Source organism: Callospermophilus lateralis, chromosome 5 (genome assembly GCF_048772815.1).
Source record: "Callospermophilus lateralis isolate mCalLat2 chromosome 5, mCalLat2.hap1, whole genome shotgun sequence".
Lineage (NCBI taxonomy): Eukaryota > Metazoa > Chordata > Mammalia > Rodentia > Sciuridae > Callospermophilus > Callospermophilus lateralis.
In genome coordinates this window covers 83,409,061-83,427,761 of record NC_135309.1, presented here as the reverse complement: position 1 = coordinate 83,427,761, position 18,701 = coordinate 83,409,061, and the positions used below count along the sequence as shown (strand labels likewise).

The window sequence follows — 18,701 nt, the reverse complement described above, 5'->3', positions numbered from 1 at the left end:
ATTTCTCATTTTCTAAGCAGTTAAAGTGAGGAGTTAAGGGTACAAGCTCTGAGGTTAGCCTGGCTGTGTTCCGAAGATTTCAACTTACTTCATTATGTACTACTTGTCAAATTACGTAAAGTGCAGTCAGGTTTCTAATCTGTAAATTAGAAACAGTAATGTGAAGAATGCTGAATTAATTTAGGTAAAGAATGTAACACAGGGCCTTGTAAAAGCTCAATAGATCTAAGATGTCAGTACTATTACTATACTGTTATTTCAAGTGAAAGATGACTCCTTACCTGAAGCCCGGGTGGAGCGAATGCTATCATAGAAATACAAACAGCCATCCTTCAGAATGCAATAATGCTGGACCCACAAGTCTGTGCTTCTATCCAGCTGGTGCAGGAGGCCCAGACACTCTGGGTTTTTAATGGCCAAAGGTGGAAGACTGCTGTTGTGCAGAGTAACATCTTCCCAGACATGGTTCTGAAGATGTAGCACAAAGGGATCATTTGAATGGTCATTCTGCTATTGACCTTTGGCAAAGCCATTGATTCCCAGAGACAGTGCCATCATAACCAAGTGTGTTTGATTTTGAGGAGACCACTGCCCCAAATGATTCTATTATTAAGACAATCTGAATAGCTGAGCAACTAATCCAAAAACCTAAAACCCCAATTTACCCATTGACCATAGAGAACTCTTCTCCCTTTTCAAGTCCATAGACATCCCTTCTCTTTGACTTCTATTGTATTCTAAGAAAATCAAAAGATTATCAGGCAAAGAGCAGGAGGTTGTGAATAGAAAGGAAATGGAAATAAATACCCCAGCAAAGATTTTTTTTAATGCCTCTGCCTGTAATTGCTGGACCTGTTCTATTTTACTCACCGCTGGGGTTGTCCTTGTACATCTGTTCCTGGTATGTCCACAGTGACTAAAAACAGCCCCTGGTCCATGCTTTTCTTTATCTGTAACCTCCATTTGTGCAAAGGAACAAGTTAAATGCCCCAGGCTAGCTCAAGCTTTAGGCTTTCATGGCCAGTGATGTAATAGACTGATGATAAACTGGAATCCTCTACCCTGGAGGGCAGCCCTCAGTCCACAGGCATGAGACAGGCTCTTTCTGAGAACTCTGACTGAGGCTGGGGACACTGTGCTTTATCTCTTTATCAGAACCCTTGCTTATGCTTGCCAGTTTCTCTTCTTGTTTGAGTTTATTTTTGCCCTTTAGTTTTAACAAGGCAGTGCAAAAGATTTCAGGATGCAGAGCTTGCTGTATTCTTTTCTGTGAAGTGGCAGCCTGCTGGGAGTTTGGGTGTTCAGTTTTTCACTTTGCTGCAGACACTCTGAGTGCATTAGCAGAATAGATACCTCTTAAAAATATCGAGGCTCATTAGGATGATGCATTGGAGAGATGGATGAGTGCATCGAGTGTTGTGTTCCAGGCAAAATGAAACACATGTCCTGCTGTTTGTCATATGATGATGTTTGTGATTGTTCTGAAAGGACAGTCATGAGACAAGGTATATTCATACTTAATCTGAATTTTCCTAAATGCACAAGAACCAAAATATAGAGAGAACATAATTGATGCTAAATGCCTTTTGCCTGCATCCCAATTTGTGAGGGATAAGCATATTTAAAGAAAATCTATAACCTCATTAGAAATCATATCCATAGCATAAAAATGAAACAATTGAGTATTAAAGCAATTTTTTTCTCAACAAGGTTGTATATAGTACAAGCTCAGAAAGAGAACTATTGAATGCCTTAGGGGCTGAAGTGATGACTCACTTGCTGGTGTTATGAAGTTATCTATCACTTTATAGGTAAACTCTAAATTAAAAATGATATTGCTTCAAAATTGGGGATCCTGAGTGGAAATGAATATTGAAAGTTGGCCTGTATGTCTATAGAACAACAATATGAGAATAAAGCACTGTATATCCAAATATAATGATAAAAATTTGCTCGGCCAACAGAACCATCATGAGATACCTCTGAGATCTTATCTTTTGGGGGTGTAAAGAAAACAGCAACGTTGGTTTATTATCATGGGGAACTACTGGACTGCTCTGTGTGAAACAGAAATTCCACCCCAGTTTGTGACTCCCTATTGAGTCTTACTGGGAAGGATGTCATACAAACCCCTGAAAATAAAAAGAACAGCAGGAATGCAAGCTTCCCCACAGGATCTGAGCAGAAAACCCTATTGACTTAACATCCTCTTTCTGAGCTTTTAGAACAGATCTAAGAAGTCCCTGGGTGGACTGCATGACATTTAACTTGTTCCTTTTCCCCTCTGAAAAGAAAAGCAAAATGAAGGCAGAGATAAATATCAAGGAAACCTTACCTGGTGAATAGGATGGGCCGCTTTTTCCATTGCCTCAAGCCACCTGCAAGACAGTTAAAATGAAAGGAGCTAACCTTGGGGACTGGATTAGTGTCATTTAGAGGGGCTTGTTTTTGCCAAATCCACCATTCAGACAGAACAGTCCTGGGGCAAGGATGTATTTTATTGCACTAAGTTCTTGGGTGAAGGGCAACATATTCTTGCAAAATTAGGTTTACTATGTGACAAAATCCCACCTCCAATAGCTATATTAAAAATAAATTATTTCTATCCCCTCCTTAACTATTGTTTAATTTGTATCTGAGAGAAAAATTATTCATTCTTTATTTTTCCAAGGTATGAAATTTATTAACACCAGCAGACCTGATAACAATTGGTATATTAATGGTAAGGCACTGTCTATTAAAATATGGAAAGACTGGTAAACGCTCCATCCTGAGTCCTTTCCCCAAGTGTTCCTTGGACATAGTGGCCACCTTTAGTACAGCATTAGTGTCCATTCTTTTTTTTTGGGGGGGGGGTAGGTACTGGGGATTGAACTCAGGGGTACTCAACAACTGACCCACATCCTCAGCCCTATTTTGTATTTTATTTAGGGTCTCACTGAATTGCTTAGCACCTCGCCATTACTGAGGCAGGCTTTGAACTTGCAATCCTCCTGTCTCAGCCTCCTAAGCCGCTGGGCTTACAGGCATGCACCACCGTGCCCAGCTTAGTGTTCATTCTTGAAGGTTGAATTTTCTTAGTCTTCCCTCCTTAGCCAGACATGATTAGAAATCATATCCACTGCATAAAAATGAGACAATCCAGTATTAAAGAGATTTTTTCCCTCAACAGTTAGCATGTAGCACAAGCTCAGGCAGACCTATCAAATGCCATCAATAATAAACTCTGCTGATCCACTGCCTTTCTTGTATTTACTCCCTTTCCTTCATTCTATCTGTCCCTCACTCCAGATAAGCAGCATTTTCACTTTAAGTTTCCAGTTCATTTACTGGATTTCCCAGTGAACTCCATTTCCTCTGGAAGACAGGGTAAGTAATAATCATGGTGGCTGAATGGTCATAGCTTACAGGACACTTTCTTAGAAATTCATGCACACTTCTCCCTTTGGGTATTGTGTTCACAAAATGTCAACTGTGTTCATACTCCTCAAAACTATACAAATTAATTAATCAAGCTCATCTCAGTGTGGTGTACTAAGCTTCAATCCTTCTATATTATTTTTATACCCAAGACTATCACTCTAATTAGCTTCAAATACATCTATCTGGTAGTTTTGGGGGATACTAGGTGTGAATTCTAGCAGTATTGAGTTTTTCTTTTTCAGAAAATACAGAAATCTAAAGCAATTGAATTAGCAAAACATACTTATTTTCTTTAGAAATTCTCTTAGCAAAACACCTGAAGGCATAATGAAAAAAGTAATCTTCTCACACCTAAGGGAGAAAACAACCAACTTGTTGACTCATGCTATAAATTTGTCATTCCCTTTTCTACTTCAACTGCCAAGAATCTTTTAGGCTGTCATTGAAGAAGCATTTTTCCATTCAAAATGAAACTGGTAGGGTAAAAGATTAATGAATTACCTTTTCATTTCTTGGTTTGAAGTTGCACAGAGGCAAAGACTTCTATTTCCAGGTGGAGGGACACAGTTAAACACAAATGATTTTCCCAAGCTGCTATCAATACCAACTTCTGCACCTTCTAACTTTATTACCTCTAGAGGTGGCCACTTTCCTTCATCCTGTAATTGATAAGGAAGATGTTAAGTACTGATGCTGTAATTACATAGACAAGGGAGAAAATGAGAGAGAGAGAAGGAAGACTAAAATGATTGCTTTAAATTGATTTTTTTGGTTCTGTCATGAAAATAAAAACAAAAGGTTTTTGCAGGTGGCACATCTTTCTTAATATAGTTCATGGAATTCCAAATTTTCTACCTGTGATATTTTTCACATCATTTTTGAACAACCACTATTAATATGTGTTTCATTTATGACAACTTAGGAAAGTATCAATAATTATTAATGCCCATTTTTTTTTCTATCAGAAATAAAGAACAGCAAAAGAATTAACATCACAAAACATACATGGTTGGTAGGGACATAACATCTCAACTTAGTACCTATAGTTATTGTATATTTTATGCTTATTGTGTGTCAGACCCTCTTCTAAATTCTTTACATCTGTTAATTGATTATCCTCACAAACGCAAATGAGGAAGTTACTCTTATCATACCCACAAGCTCAGTGAAACTGAAGAACATTTTTGGTTGTTTTTTTTTTTTGGACTGGGGATTGAACCCGGGGCACTTTAACACTGAGCTACATCTCCAGCCCCTTTTATATTTTTGAGACAGAATCTTGTTGTTTGGGGACTTTTAATTGCTAAGGCTAACCTTGAACTTGCGATCCTCCTGCCTCAGTCTCCTGAGTCACTAGAATTACATGCAAGAACATTTTTCTTTAAAGGACAGTCCTTTAACATACCATAATACTCATGTAAAATGAAAATTATTTTGTAGTAAGTATTTTCTTATTTGTACTTATTTTACAATTATTTCCCCAAACATCCTGTCCACTATACATATTTGTTCTAAAAATATCTACTGTAGATATAATTTACATACCATGAAGCCATTCATTCTACAAGTACAACTCAATGGTTTAAGTTAAATTTATATTTAGGAAATTAGCATCATAATTCAATTTTAGAACTTTCCCATTAACCCTAAAATTTCCTCTGAGACTATTTGTAAATTGCAACTATCTCCTTCCTATTAAAACAACCAAAGACATATTTTCTATGTTTATATAGTTGCATCTTCTGGACATTTAATACAAGTGGAATTACAAAATATGTAATCTTTTGTGACTGATTGCTTTCACTTAGTGTAATGTTTTCAAGTTTCTTCTATGTTGTAGCACTTATCAATATGTCATTTCCTTTTATTGCTGAATTATATTCTGTTGCATGGATATGCCACATTTCATTTATCCATGCCCAAATTGATGACATTTTTTTTTCAGTTTTGTGCTATTTTGAATAACACTGCTATGAATATTTGCACATATATCTTGGATATATGCTTTCATTTCTCTTTCATAGGTAACTAAGAGTGAATTTTCTGGGTCATGTGGTAAGTTTATTTTCAACTTTACAAGAAATGACCAAATTATGTTCCCAAGTGAGTGTACCATTCTACATTTCCCCCACCACAGAATGAATTTCCCAGATTCTCTACACCTTCATAAAAATCAGCAATGTTTGTATTTTTGATAGAGACCCTACTATGTGTATGGTGGTATCTCATTTTCTAAAGGCAGATGATGTGGAACACCATGTAATATGCTTATTGACTACTGAAATGTCTTCTTTGGTGAAATGTCTCTTGTTTAGTCAGTGTTTTTCAAATATTTTATGAGAAAAATATTTTCTGAGAAATCAAGTAATAAATGAAATGGAGAACTTAATCCCTAGTATAATAGCTCTGTCTTCCTATATAACATCTATCAAATTTCTGATTTCTTGAGTCACTGGAATTTGGGGACTGCTGGCTCTGGAGTCAGCAGTTGATGGTTGTGATATTCAACATCCAGGTGTCAGAGTATCTCCTGATACCATTAGCTTTCCGGAAATAGCACAGAGTCTAAAATTTTTATTTGCTTTGTTGGCATATCTTATAATAATAATAGTGCATGGTCAGTAATATATTAGGAACTAGAAGAATATATTTTCATTTGCTTTAATGAGGATAAAGACCATGTGCCTATACAAAGAGGCTAATTTTTAATCTTTTTCTTAGGAACATCTTAAATGGCAAAAATATATATAAATGAAGCTTGGAGGTTTTAGTCTACTGGTAAGAGATTGATATGTTCATTTGCTAAAAGCAAATGCTCACTGGGTCTGCTTTCTGTGGACGCATTTTACAGATAGGATGGTGCAGTATGTTGGTCTCTGTGTCAGTGCTGTTTAGTCACACTCTACTGCCAGTGCTCTCTCACATCCTTTGCTGTAGAATACATAAAAGTTCACTTATACAGTTCATGACACACAGCCAAGAATAGTACCTCAAGTCATGAGCAGAAACAGAGACTGTTTCCCCTCTGCTCAAGTTTCTTCTGTTTTAGAAAATGGATTACCGAGTGAGCTGTATTTAAAAACGAGGGCTACTCTCTCTTCCATGTTCTCCATCATGGCCCAGATTCCATTTTTACTAATCTCAGCTGCTGCCTCATTGCCCCTGTTTATGAGCCTGCTCTGGCCCTTGGAGCAGCTGCAGTAAAACCATGGTCACAGAGCCTGGCTCACAGGGGTCGGTGCTCCTGCAGCTGCACTGACTCATCCTACTTTTTTTTCTCTCAGTTTCAACATCCCAGGTACCTTTAAATTGCACTCTTGTGGAGATGCAGAGGTTAAGAAAAGATTGTCCATTTAGCCTAATCCTAATGCTGCCTGGATGATGGTGCCACATTCTCCAATCAAATGTTTTCTAGAGATAAAGGACAATTAGAATCCCTCTTGTACTTCACTACCATGCCCCTGAGGCTTTTAACTCATCCCTTAAGCAAAACTCTATCCTTCAGTTTGGCAATGAATATTAAACTGGTTCTGTTTGATTTCCTCCCCACAGCTCTGCCAAAAGTCCCTCTTCTGTCAGTGCTAGAAAAATGAAGATTTCTTTAAGACTCTGGTTTCCCCACAATTTTACATTTTCCTGTCCAAGGCGCAGAAATTCTTTAACTCCAATTTTCTATTCCTGAGCCAAGTCATAGATGCAGCTGCTTCATGCGTGCAGGATTGATTAAAATGGCAGGGATGCTGGAGGGATTTATCAAGGAATTGTTTCGTGATGTCCAGAAGCTATAGACTGAGAATAAGGGAATTTGGGCTGTTCATGCCAGATGGCACTGGGTGATGTTGACATTGTCTATCATGGAGAGAATACTTCTACAGAAATAATCCCAAAGGTCAGGATGTTCAGAAAAAGGGAACAGTAAGCAATAATAATGACAAAAACTCAACCCAGAGTGAATCCACTTCTAAATTATTTCTTCAGAGAAAAATACAGACAAGGACATTTGTATCTTTCTGCAATCTGGCTCTGCTAAAATAAAATTACCTACACATATTTTTGAATCATTTGCTTTGGTCAAAATTTTGGTTTAAATATGCTAGAAATTATTTGTTGATGTCAGACCTCCTAGTCTAAGAGAAGAGAAAATGTGGGGACACTGTACTGATATGTTTCATTTTATCCAGAGACACAGCCATGAAAATCCACAAACTAAGGAGGTGGGAAAGGCATCTTTAGCTATGGGAGAGATCTAATTCTCAGTGGGGAAAACAGAGCCAAGATAAATTTAGAGGGAAGAAAAAGCATGTCCTAAAGCAAAACATCACATGAAAGGGTACATGAAATACACAGCTAGGGAGCTCTATTTAAAGCTGGAAGGTTGAAGCAAATTGAGGAATGTGTGTCCCTCCGAGCCTTATTAATGATGCTGAGAGCCCTTTATCTCTAGGTGGCAGTTTAAAGTCATCCCCTCCTTGTCAGTGACTGAAACCATCACTCCTAGATAGCTATGAGATGATGGCCTCTGTCCATGTCACAGCTGATGGGATCAGGAGAGCAGCAAAACTACATGGGAAAAAGGAAAGAGACATAAAAGAGTGATTTCACTTTTGCTATCTTTGTTCTGTGAATAAATAAGTCTTGGCTCTCAGAGCACTGGAGACCCTCATTATACCACTCAAGATTATTTATGTATGCAAACATTTATGTATGTATGTATATATTTATTTATGCTTTCTTACCCCACCCACTCCAGGTAGGCAGGATGGAAAAGATTAGAAAGCTGAAGGTAAAATAAATAGGCAAATGAGACCCTCCTTCATGGACAATACTGGGTTTCCTGTCAAAGCTTTACAGATTTGACATTTCTCTTTTACTTTGATCAAAGAATTGAGATAAATACAATTCCAGGGCTCCCAAAGTTTCAGCAATTCTTCAACATCAGAAGACAAGAACTTACATTAGATATTTAATCCTTAAGTATAGTTATGATTCCCTGTTTTTAGAGAAATGCCTGACTGCATATGTGACATCAGCAGAGGTAACTGGCTGCAAACTCAGAATTTTGTGCTTTCCTTTTCAGCTTTCCTGGAGTAGGGAATCATGTTTTAGGAGTGATAAATACATGCTGGCTGCACCATGTTGTTTCCTGGCACCAAGGAGACTCCAGGCTCCAGGAAACACTGGCAGCCCTTGCAACTGAATGAGTTCATCTGTACCAGACCAGTGATGATCCTGTGCCCAGACAGACAGGCTTCCGCTGGAAAAATAGCCAAGGAGAGGGGTGCCAGTGTACTGGAGTCTGGGCTGCCAGGGCTCTACAGCTTTGAAGAGACATTTATGGCCTCAATCACATGGCTTATTTGTCACCATTTTTCTTGGCTCCTAAACCATCCCTTAGAGTATGACAATTACCACCCAATACTTTTTTCATAGCAGAAAGACTCTGAAGAATGACACTGAGACATAGTCATGACCTTTTTGGCAGTCAGAGTTGCAAGGTCAACTGAAAAAGGCCTTCATTCTGCATCTTAAACTCAATTAAATAGTTGTCCTAATAGGTTGCCTGCTTAACTTAGTGTATGGTGTAGTTCCTCTTATCCTGGGAAGGTACATTCCAAGAACCCCAGTGGATGCCTGGAAGAAAGACACACACATATACAAACACACACACACACACTTTTTTATATGCGCTTCAGTATTACCATATCTTACTACAGTTAATTTTTTATTCCATGTTTAGTATGCCAGTACCTCCTTTGCATCACTACTCTTATACTTCAGACCATTATTAACCAAAATAATAATTAACACAAGTTCTGCAATACAATAATAGGGGATCTGAAGATCAAGTTGGCTACTAAGTGATTAATAGGCGGCAGCATGGGCAGTGTTGATATGCTGGACAAAGGAATGATTCACATCCTGAGTAGGATGAAACTGGACAATGTGAGATTTCATCATGTTAATCAGAATGGCATGCAATTGTAAATTTATGAATTGTTTATTTCTGGAATTTTCCATTTGGTATTTTTGGAACACAACTGACCATGGGTAACTTAAATCTTGTAGAGTGAAACTGTGGATAAGTGAAGACAGTTGATTATTCATTTTTAGATGGATTCTAAAGCTAGAAAACATGGGGCATACCATTTACTAGGTCATTTATGTGACCTTAGGCAAATTACTTAATCTTTCTGTACCTCAACTTTCTGATCTTTAAAATGGGATTGTTCAAAGGATTGAGTTAATATATGCATAAAGTGTTCAGAACATTGTGTGGCTCTTCAAAAGTGATGTTAGCTTCCATTATTACAGAGAAATTTGATAAGAGTGATAATCTAAAAAAACAATTACCCAAGAAGCATTAATATGGATAACAGTGAAACTTTATTTAAAATAAGCTTCTCTCTATGTGTTTTTTTCCCTCTAACAATTACAGACCTCATGAACAAGGGGAAAAGCTTAATCTCTGTTAATTTCAGTATCTTCATTTGTAAAATGGGGCTGAGAACATGTTTCTTTGTGAGGATAAGACCATGTATGTAAAGTGTTTGTCATATAATAACTATTCAATGAAGGTTGTTTTTTTTTTCCCCCCATTTGGGGTTCCTTTTAAGTTTGTGTATAAACAAAAATCACCAAAATATTCCTAGGAGTCAAATGAGCTGTGTTAAAAAAAAAAAAAAAAAAAAAAAAGATCTTGCTTCAGCATCAGTGATGGTCATTTCTGGGAGGAAGGCTGGGCTGGGGCCAGGGTGGGGTGAGCATGTAGTGGGAGTTGGTTGGAGGGAGATGGCAGAGAGGGGAGGGAGGCTGGGTGGCTTGACTTTTCTATCCTGCATAAGAGTTGTAATGATCAGACAGATTGGTTCCTGTAATGGGATTCCTGAAATTCCAGTGGCAGAGGCTGTTAAATGCTCAACTCCACCCCAACTCAGAATTTGGAGGATTCAGTACTTGTCTCTGGTTATACAGGGACTGCCAAGCTCCTACCACCCACAGACAGAGGCATATTCTCCTACACTGAGCCAGACCCTTCCTGCTGTGTTCACAAGCCTCTGTGATCACGTCCTCAGGGGTTGTCCTTGGGATCTTTGCTAAACCCTGCCTGACCATGCCTGCAATAACAAACCAGGCTATAGTGGTTCTCTCTTCTTACTTCTTAACTCCGCCCTACCTCCCTTCCACTGATACTGAGTGTGTCTGCTTTCTTTACCAGACATTGTGCCAGGTTCTTCAGTCCTCCCTGGCCTTAGACTGATTCCCTAGGTAAGACCTCTCTCATTCTCTCACTCTTTTTTTTTTTTTTTAAATTAGTGCTGGGGCTGGAACCCAGGGCCTCCCAGATGCTAAGTAAGCACTGTATCACTGAGTTAACCCACAGCCCTAGGCCTCTCATTTTTGACAATTCTTCAGCTTTCTTTCCTGGTCAGGTTGTTGGATACCTGGATTTTTTTTTTTTTTTTTTTACCCAAATCTAACTTATCCATTATTATTTGTGTCCCTACTCTAGCCCATTCTGCCCCTTATTATGGAAGAAGTGACCTGGTTCTCCTGAGAAGGAATGTTCGGCTCTCAGTGGATTCAGGTATTCATTTATATACAAGCTCAGTGTTTTTTGCTCAAAAGAAAAGAAAAAAACAGTGATTCTCTTTCCCTTTATTTTTCAGATCTTTTTTTTTTTTTTTAAACTTGGGATGGTAATCTGGAAGAAAAATTCTGTTTTCCTTTGAAATATCCCCATCACCCTTCTATTTAGTTCCTCCTTATGGTACTTTTACACAAGGCCTTGACATCTCATTCTATATCTCAGTTTAACCAGAGGCAATTGATAAATCCCCCAAATCCCTGAGTATTGGGGCAGGGTTGAGCACTAAACAGTTTCTGCCACCTGAATCACAGGAATCCAGGTACAGGAGTACCAGTCAGATTGAGGGCCCAACTTCTTTCTCCATGGTCCTGACAGCCTGAGAGTGCCCACCCAAGATCTGCTTCTATTGTACTGTTCAGGATGCCAGTCACCAACGTATTGCCTCTCAGCTTCAAATTCAGTCCTTGTTGTCTGATTTGTGAAAACGGATTTGGGTCTTTTAGATAATTTTTTCCTTTACTACCTGGCATGAAGTCAAACTGTCAGTACAGAGCACTAGAGAGACAGTGCAGGACGAATGGGGTCCTCTTCCTGTTTCCAGAAGATGGTTTAAATGTTGCATTTCTTCTCAATCCCCAGCCCTCGTGTACTCCAGTGCGGAGTACTTTTAGGATGCGTTTTCTCCTGGGTTTTCTCTAACTCTCAATTTGGGCATCAATGATGTTTTGGGGAGCCCTGGACTGTGTGGTCGTATTCCCTGGCCCAGGTTTCTGCTCCACATATTCTTTACTCTGCTTTACAGAGCTGGAAATTTAGGAAACTTTCCCCCAAACCCCAGGCTAAGATGTACTCAAAAGTATCCTGTCTTTAAAGAGGGAGGCTGCTGCCGCCGTTCCAGTTCCAACAGCATGCACAGTGGCCTTCAATAGCCTCTAATGTATCTGACTCTCTCTGAGCCCACCCATCATCACCCTTGGCTCACCTAAGCCCTGGATGTGTTTCTGTGGCTAACTCCATGCACACACCATGCTCCAGCAGCATCCTGACACTCAGTATTCCTGACTCACTGTACACCTGCCTAGCAGCCTTGGCTCACCCGAACCCCAACAGGTTGTCCTTATTTTTCCAGAGGCTGTGGACTAGTTCTGGCTGGGCAGCCCAGCAAATTTCTTCATCATTCAGTAAGCTATAACTGAACTTTTCTAACGGCCATATTATACCCGCTTCTAAATTGGTCCTTTCTTGAGGTTTTTTTTTTTTTTCCTTAAGAAATATTTTAGAGTTCTCTTTTTACATTTATAACTATCCTCTTCATTGGTTAATTGCTCTTCTTTATATTAAATTTCCTCTAAGATATTTTGTGTAGTAGCTAATTTTCTATGTTCACTTGACACCCCGTTCATGGGTCAAATGCCATTCCGGAGGTTGCTTTGAAAACATTTTTAAGACATAGTTAACATTTAAAGCAGTAGACTTAGAGTAAAACAGATTAGTGTCCATAGTTTGCAAGGGTCTTAACCATTCAGTTGAAATTCTTAAGAGAGAAAGATTGAGGTCCTCTGGAAGAAGAAATTATGACAGCAAATTGCCTCTAATATAAATTCTTCCATGAGTCTTCAGCCTGCCCACCTGGCAGAATTCAGCCTTATTGACTTGTCCCCATAATTGCATGAGCCAATCTCTTAAACTCTCTTTGACACTCTTTTGTCTTTATCTCTTCTCTCTCTCTCTCTCTCTCTCTCTCTCTCTCTCTCTCACACACACACACACACCACACACAAACCACACACACACAAACATACACAACACACACATACACACACACACACACACACCCATCTTTGTTTTTGTGTTTTCTGAAGAACACTGACAAAATTATACTCTTGTTATTTCTCCTTCTTCTTCCTCCTCCTCCTCCTTCTTTTCCCCTTTCTTGTTCACCTGTTTTCTTTCTTTTGGTGGTACTGGAGTACTGAATCCTAGGCCTCAGGAGTATCAAACAAAACTGTACCACTAAGCTACAACTCAGCCTCACTGTGTTGTTTCTATTTCCTGAATGCATCCAGACTGAGACTAATGGACATATCAAAAATATCCAATGGAAGCTCTCCAATTGATTCCCATGCCCCTTTATAATTTGGTTTCATCATATCTATCAAATTTCATTAATCAGTGGCAGAGCACTTGCCTAGCATGTGTGAGGCACTGGGTTCGATCCTCAGCACCACATAAAAATAAATAGAAATATTGTGTCTATCTACAACTAAAACAAATATTTAAAAATTTTTCATTAATCATCATCTGTCCTAGATTACATCATACTCATTCCTTCTCTGCCTGTGCTCAAGTCCCCCTCATCATTTCATTCATGCTCCTATTTCTTCTCCTTCATGGACATCCTAACTATTCTTCAAGGTCCAGCTCAAATTTCTCTTCCTTTGTGAAATATTCTTTGCTTCCTGTAGGTATTACCAACCAGTTTCTCTCTTCCTACACAATATGCTCATGCCACAAAATTGAGTGCCTTGTGCATATTTTCTTTGCAACATTTCAACGATTGAACTATTATTATGCACCACACACTAAGCTATGCACTTTTTAAAGTTGACTTTTGAATGGGAAACACGATGAGTGATGATGCTTATGATAATTGGTTTCCTGAGTGTCATTTACTTTCCAGATATTTTTATGTTATCTTATTTAATTCTTAAGATTTTTATAGGATAAATTACTCCTCACATTTTATGTATGAAAAAACTGGGGCATAGCGTTTTTTGTCCGTGTGCATGCAGTAAAATAGTCTTTGGGAAAGCAGCAATTCAACTCAGGGTGAGTCTGAGACTCCTTTCTGCAAGATCATGGGTATCATTCATAGAAATGTTTGTAGGGGAAAGCTTGCTGGAAGGGAAGAATTAAGGAGTGAATTTAAAAATTTAAATCTTATTTTTAATTAAAGATCATGATAAAATATATACTACATAAAATTTACCATTTTAAAGATTTTAAAGTGTAGTCATACCATGGCTACAGAACTTCAGAACTTTCTTTATCTTCCCAAATTTAAACCCTATATTCATCAATAATAACTCCCCACCCTCTGCCACCTGTCCCCAGTCCCTGGAAATCGCCATTCTACTTCCTGTCTCTATGAATTTGACTACTTAGGTACCTCACATAAGTGGAATTATACCATATTTACATTTTTGTGATTAGCTTACTATGCTCAGCATAATGTCTTCAAGGTCATCCATATTATATAGAATTTGTTGGAACCTTCTTCCTAGTTAAGACTGAACAATATGCTACTATATGCATATACCATACTTTGTTACTCATCGAACCATGAATGGAAACTTTGGTTGCTTCCATCTTTTGACTATTATGGATAATACTTCTATGAACATGGTGTACAAACAACTACCCAAGTCCCTGGTTTCATTTTTCTTGGGACATGTACCCAGAAGTAGAATTTCTTGATTATATGGTAATCCTGTTGAATTTTTTGAAGAACTGCCATATTTTATTTCATAGGGATTGCACCATTTTACATTCCCACCAGCAATGTATAAGTGTCCATTTTCCCCCATCCTTGCCAACACTTGTTATTTCCGTTTTTTTAAAATAATAGCTATGCTAATAAGAATGGAGTGATATCTCACTGTGGTCTTTATTTGCTTTTCCCTAATGATTGTTCATCTTTTCATGTGCTTGTGGTAAATTTCCACATCTTTGGAGAAATTGCTACTCAACTCTTTTGCTGATTTTTTAATCATGTTGCTTTTTAATTAATAAAATCTTAATAGACAAATAAAACTCATATATATTGTCATGTATATATTTTATATATATATATATATTTTTTTTTTCGTTGAGGAATGGCTAAATTTAAGTAACAAATGTGTTACCTCACATACTTCTCACTTTTTGTGGAGAGAACACTGTAAAAATCTACTTAATTATTTTTACAATTTAATTATCTCTTCTGGGAGATTCTTCATCCAATACTATGTGTATGGGTCTGTGCAGTCCCCTAACAGCTACTATATAATTAAAGGGTTTCTTCTTTCTCTGAGAAATCAAATGAGATTAGCAAACTGGGAATATGGTTTATTGTTCTTAAGTAAGATACCATAAGATCAGAGTATCCCCTTTTTAGAAGATAGAGGTATAAAAACAAGGGAAGAGAAAACAATATATGCTAAATTGTGAGAAATATCTTTGTGCATATGAAAATTAAAGCTGTCTTCTGATTTAGTATTTCTAATGAATAACAGAATCCTTCCCACTGAACCTACCTCAGCTGAGAGAACCCATCCTATGATTCACTGTGAAAACCTACAGAGGTAATACAAAGGATTGGAACCCTCTCTTGCACTAGTTCCTTCATCATGCCCACAGAATTAACTGGAATTTCTAGTAAACTCCTTTCTGTCTAATCTCAAGAAATCTTCTCAATGGTTCAGATATTAGACAAAGAGGAAACTTTTATCATCATGGTGATAAGAGTAGTGTAGTTGATTTACAAACACTGTTTAGCTTTGTCTTAAGTGAAGACTAAAATGGCAGCAGAATAACTCTTTATTCCTGATTCTTCTTCATATCTTGAAATTTGTCTTAATATTCCTTTTTGATTTTGGCTGGGTTATAAAACACTCTTCTATGGGGGTCACATTATCTGCATTCTACAAATGAGGAGATGGAGGCAAGTGAAGTTAAATAATTTTTGACCTAGGAAATACAATAAATAGGTGGTAAAGCAGGATATGAACAGAGGTTTATCTAACCACAAAATTAGACTGTCTCCACAAAATGAGATTTATTTCATAAGGGACAAATGTGCAAAATGCCACAGTCTCATTAACCCTGGAGGTCAGGGATATCATTATCTCCATCTTACAGTGGAGAATAAAGCCTTAGAGAAGCTTCTTGAATTAACCATGTCCACTAACGTAGCCAGAAGCTGAGTAGTATCTTTATGACTTAGAGCTGGTGTTCAATCTCTTGTTAGCTGCTATTTCATCTGGTCTTATGGACTCATGTAGATACAAGCTCCATCAGATCAGGATTAGGTGTTTTTCCCCAGATAGTAGGTAAGACATCCCTGAGTCCCAAGGAAATGCTCTTTTAAACACACATTGATGCAGGTGGACAACTGTTAAGGGGTCCATAATCCTCATATCCAGCATGAAGATTTCTTATGGTACCTTGCTGTGTTTCTTAGCAACAGTTTCTTTTAACTTCTATAGAAGTAAGTCACCTTAATTCTTCTTTCAAGCAGTTTCTCCCTCTCCCTGGAATTGGGTAAAGAGCACTTGTCTGGGGGTTTTGGCCTTCTTTCCACCCTCAAGGCCCCACTAAGATAGAAAACTATTCTCTTGGGACATGCTGTTCTGAACAGATGGACTGAGCCAAAAGGAGGCCTGGCTTTAGACTGGCACAAAGAAGTGGAAAAGGTATTCTAATCACTGATTGTACCAGGGCTTTAGGATGTTCTGTGGCTTTATTGTTATGTAGCACATTTTCACAGAAGCAGAATTGACTACGTATTAATTTTCCCTTCAGTGGAAAAACACTTTTAACCTCAAAACTAAGTGACATTCTCTCATAAAACATTTTAACTCTATGAGCACTACTTTTATTCTACTCTCACAAAATTAAAAAAAAAAAGATGAATCCTACTAGAGTGCTATAGCTGAGAGACATTTCATGGAATAGGAGACTGTGGTTTATTGAAAATATTATTGAAAATAAGATCAATAAGGAATGAAAACCTTTAATTTTCTGTCTACTTTGTTCCAAGGATTCTACTAGATGCATTAGATGTTGATACATATAGTACCAACAATATCTTCTTATGATCTGTGTCATCACCTTTTATGCCAAGTTGAATTATGCAAATTTGGATTAGCATTATGTAAACATCAGGCACAAAATCAGAAATAAGCTGAATACCCTCAAATTAAATTTAAAAATTGATGAGTATTTTGAAGCACCCACGTGGGCCAAGAAAACTTAGTTCACTCTATTGGCACAGATATTGCTCCTTTATCTGGCAATGAAAATACCTGTCGTTCTTTGTCAAGATTAATTTTGAATTCCATTAGCATTCCTTGCCAAAACTGCAATTGTCTCAAATTATAATTCCAGAAAGTATAGGGCAGTATATTCCTTTTACGTAGTGAATAATCAATAAATAATCATTTGGTTGATTTGGACAGGATCAGACAAGATAAAAGGGAAGTGTAATCAGACAGAAGCTGTTTAGTCCTATGCTTTTGGAATGTGAGCCTGTCCACTCTTCTTTCATTCCTTCCTAGATCATGGCCAAGGTTTGGGATTCCAGCTGAGGCTACATGATAATATGTGATGTCCAACTGAGTACCATTTAGACCCTTTAATTTTTTTTTTTTAAATTAAGTTCTAATTAGTTATACATGACAGTAGAATGCATTTTAGACACTTTGATTTTATCTTCTTAGTTTCACTCTTGAATTCTTTTCCCTCTTCCTCACTCTTCCCTTTCTTTTTAACTTCTTTTCTTTCTTTCCTTTCCCTCCTTCCAAAAAATATCATGGGCATGATAGCTCTTTGCACATAATTTTGTATTTTCAAATAATAGTAAATCACAGGAATTTGAAAAAAAATATAGTCATCCCTCCATATCTATGAGGGATTGGCTTCAAGATAGATTCCTTGGGGATATCAAAATCTGAGGATGGTGTAGTCTATGCATTTAACCTATGCACATCCTTCAATACACTTTGTATAATGTCTACGTTGCTTAAAATGTCTAGTGCAACATAAATTCTATGTAAATGGTTGTACTGCGATTTTTAGGAAGTAATAACAAGAAAAATGTCTGTAAATATTCAGTACAGACACCATTTTTTTCCCCAAATATTTTTGATCTGTATTTGGTTGAATTTGAGGAGATGGAAGGCCAATTGAAATACAGAGTGCACCTGTCACTCAGTTTATCCCAACGGTAACATCTTCTATAACTATAGTAACAAATGAATTTTTGAAGTATAGGAGCAGCTCACTGAGTTTAGTGCTCAGGAAAATGTACAAAAAGATGCAGTGATCTTTTCCTCTGGTCTAAAACTAGGGAAGGTATCATGAGTGTGTGTCCAGTGTCTTTGTACAAAACCCTACTAGCAGAAGGATGTACACTGCATCTTAAATTTTTTAAATAATTTTATCTTTGAATCTTACTTTGCAAGCAAATTAAGGTGAAGCATGCACTGTGAGCTTTGCACCTCTGTTCATGTGTGGTTTTACCTCTCTGCCTCCCTGGCATAGTCTTGGCCCTTTGCTCTCAATTTCTGAACAGTGACCAGTGATGACCTCCTTCCCTGGCAGGTTGTGGGTGCAAGAGGCTTAAGGTGGGGAAAAAACTCCATAGGAGCTTGCACTTGCCTCTCAGACATCCTGCCCCAGGAAGCACAGTGTTAGAAAACAAATTCAAAAGCAGCATGACAGATCTAGGCAGGGATGGCAAGTGAAACAAAAGAAAAGTTTCGAGTCAGCATTTTAAAAAAGGGGCCCCAAATTTTCATTTTGCACAGGACTGCACATGTCATATTGCCAGTCTTACTTAATACTATTTTATAGCCTAGGCTTTTACAAGAAACTTAGGCATGAAGATGAATATTTATCAGGAAATAAGAAACTTTAATAGACGCTTAGA

At 37.7% G+C, this 18,701-nt stretch overlaps 1 protein-coding gene across 1 annotated transcript in view; it reads right to left on the bottom strand.

The window, feature by feature from the left end:
* Positions 1-18,701, bottom strand: part of LOC143400457 (uncharacterized) — a 127,758-nt gene that overhangs the window by 10,179 nt on the left and 98,878 nt on the right. Inside the window, exons 8-10 of the mRNA XM_077109535.1 lie at positions 3,925-4,082; positions 2,336-2,378; positions 282-468 (exon numbers count right to left, since the gene is read on the bottom strand). Coding sequence (XP_076965650.1) covers positions 282-468; positions 2,336-2,378; positions 3,925-4,082 — 388 coding nt within the window. The remainder of the gene's footprint in view (positions 1-281; positions 469-2,335; positions 2,379-3,924; positions 4,083-18,701) is intronic.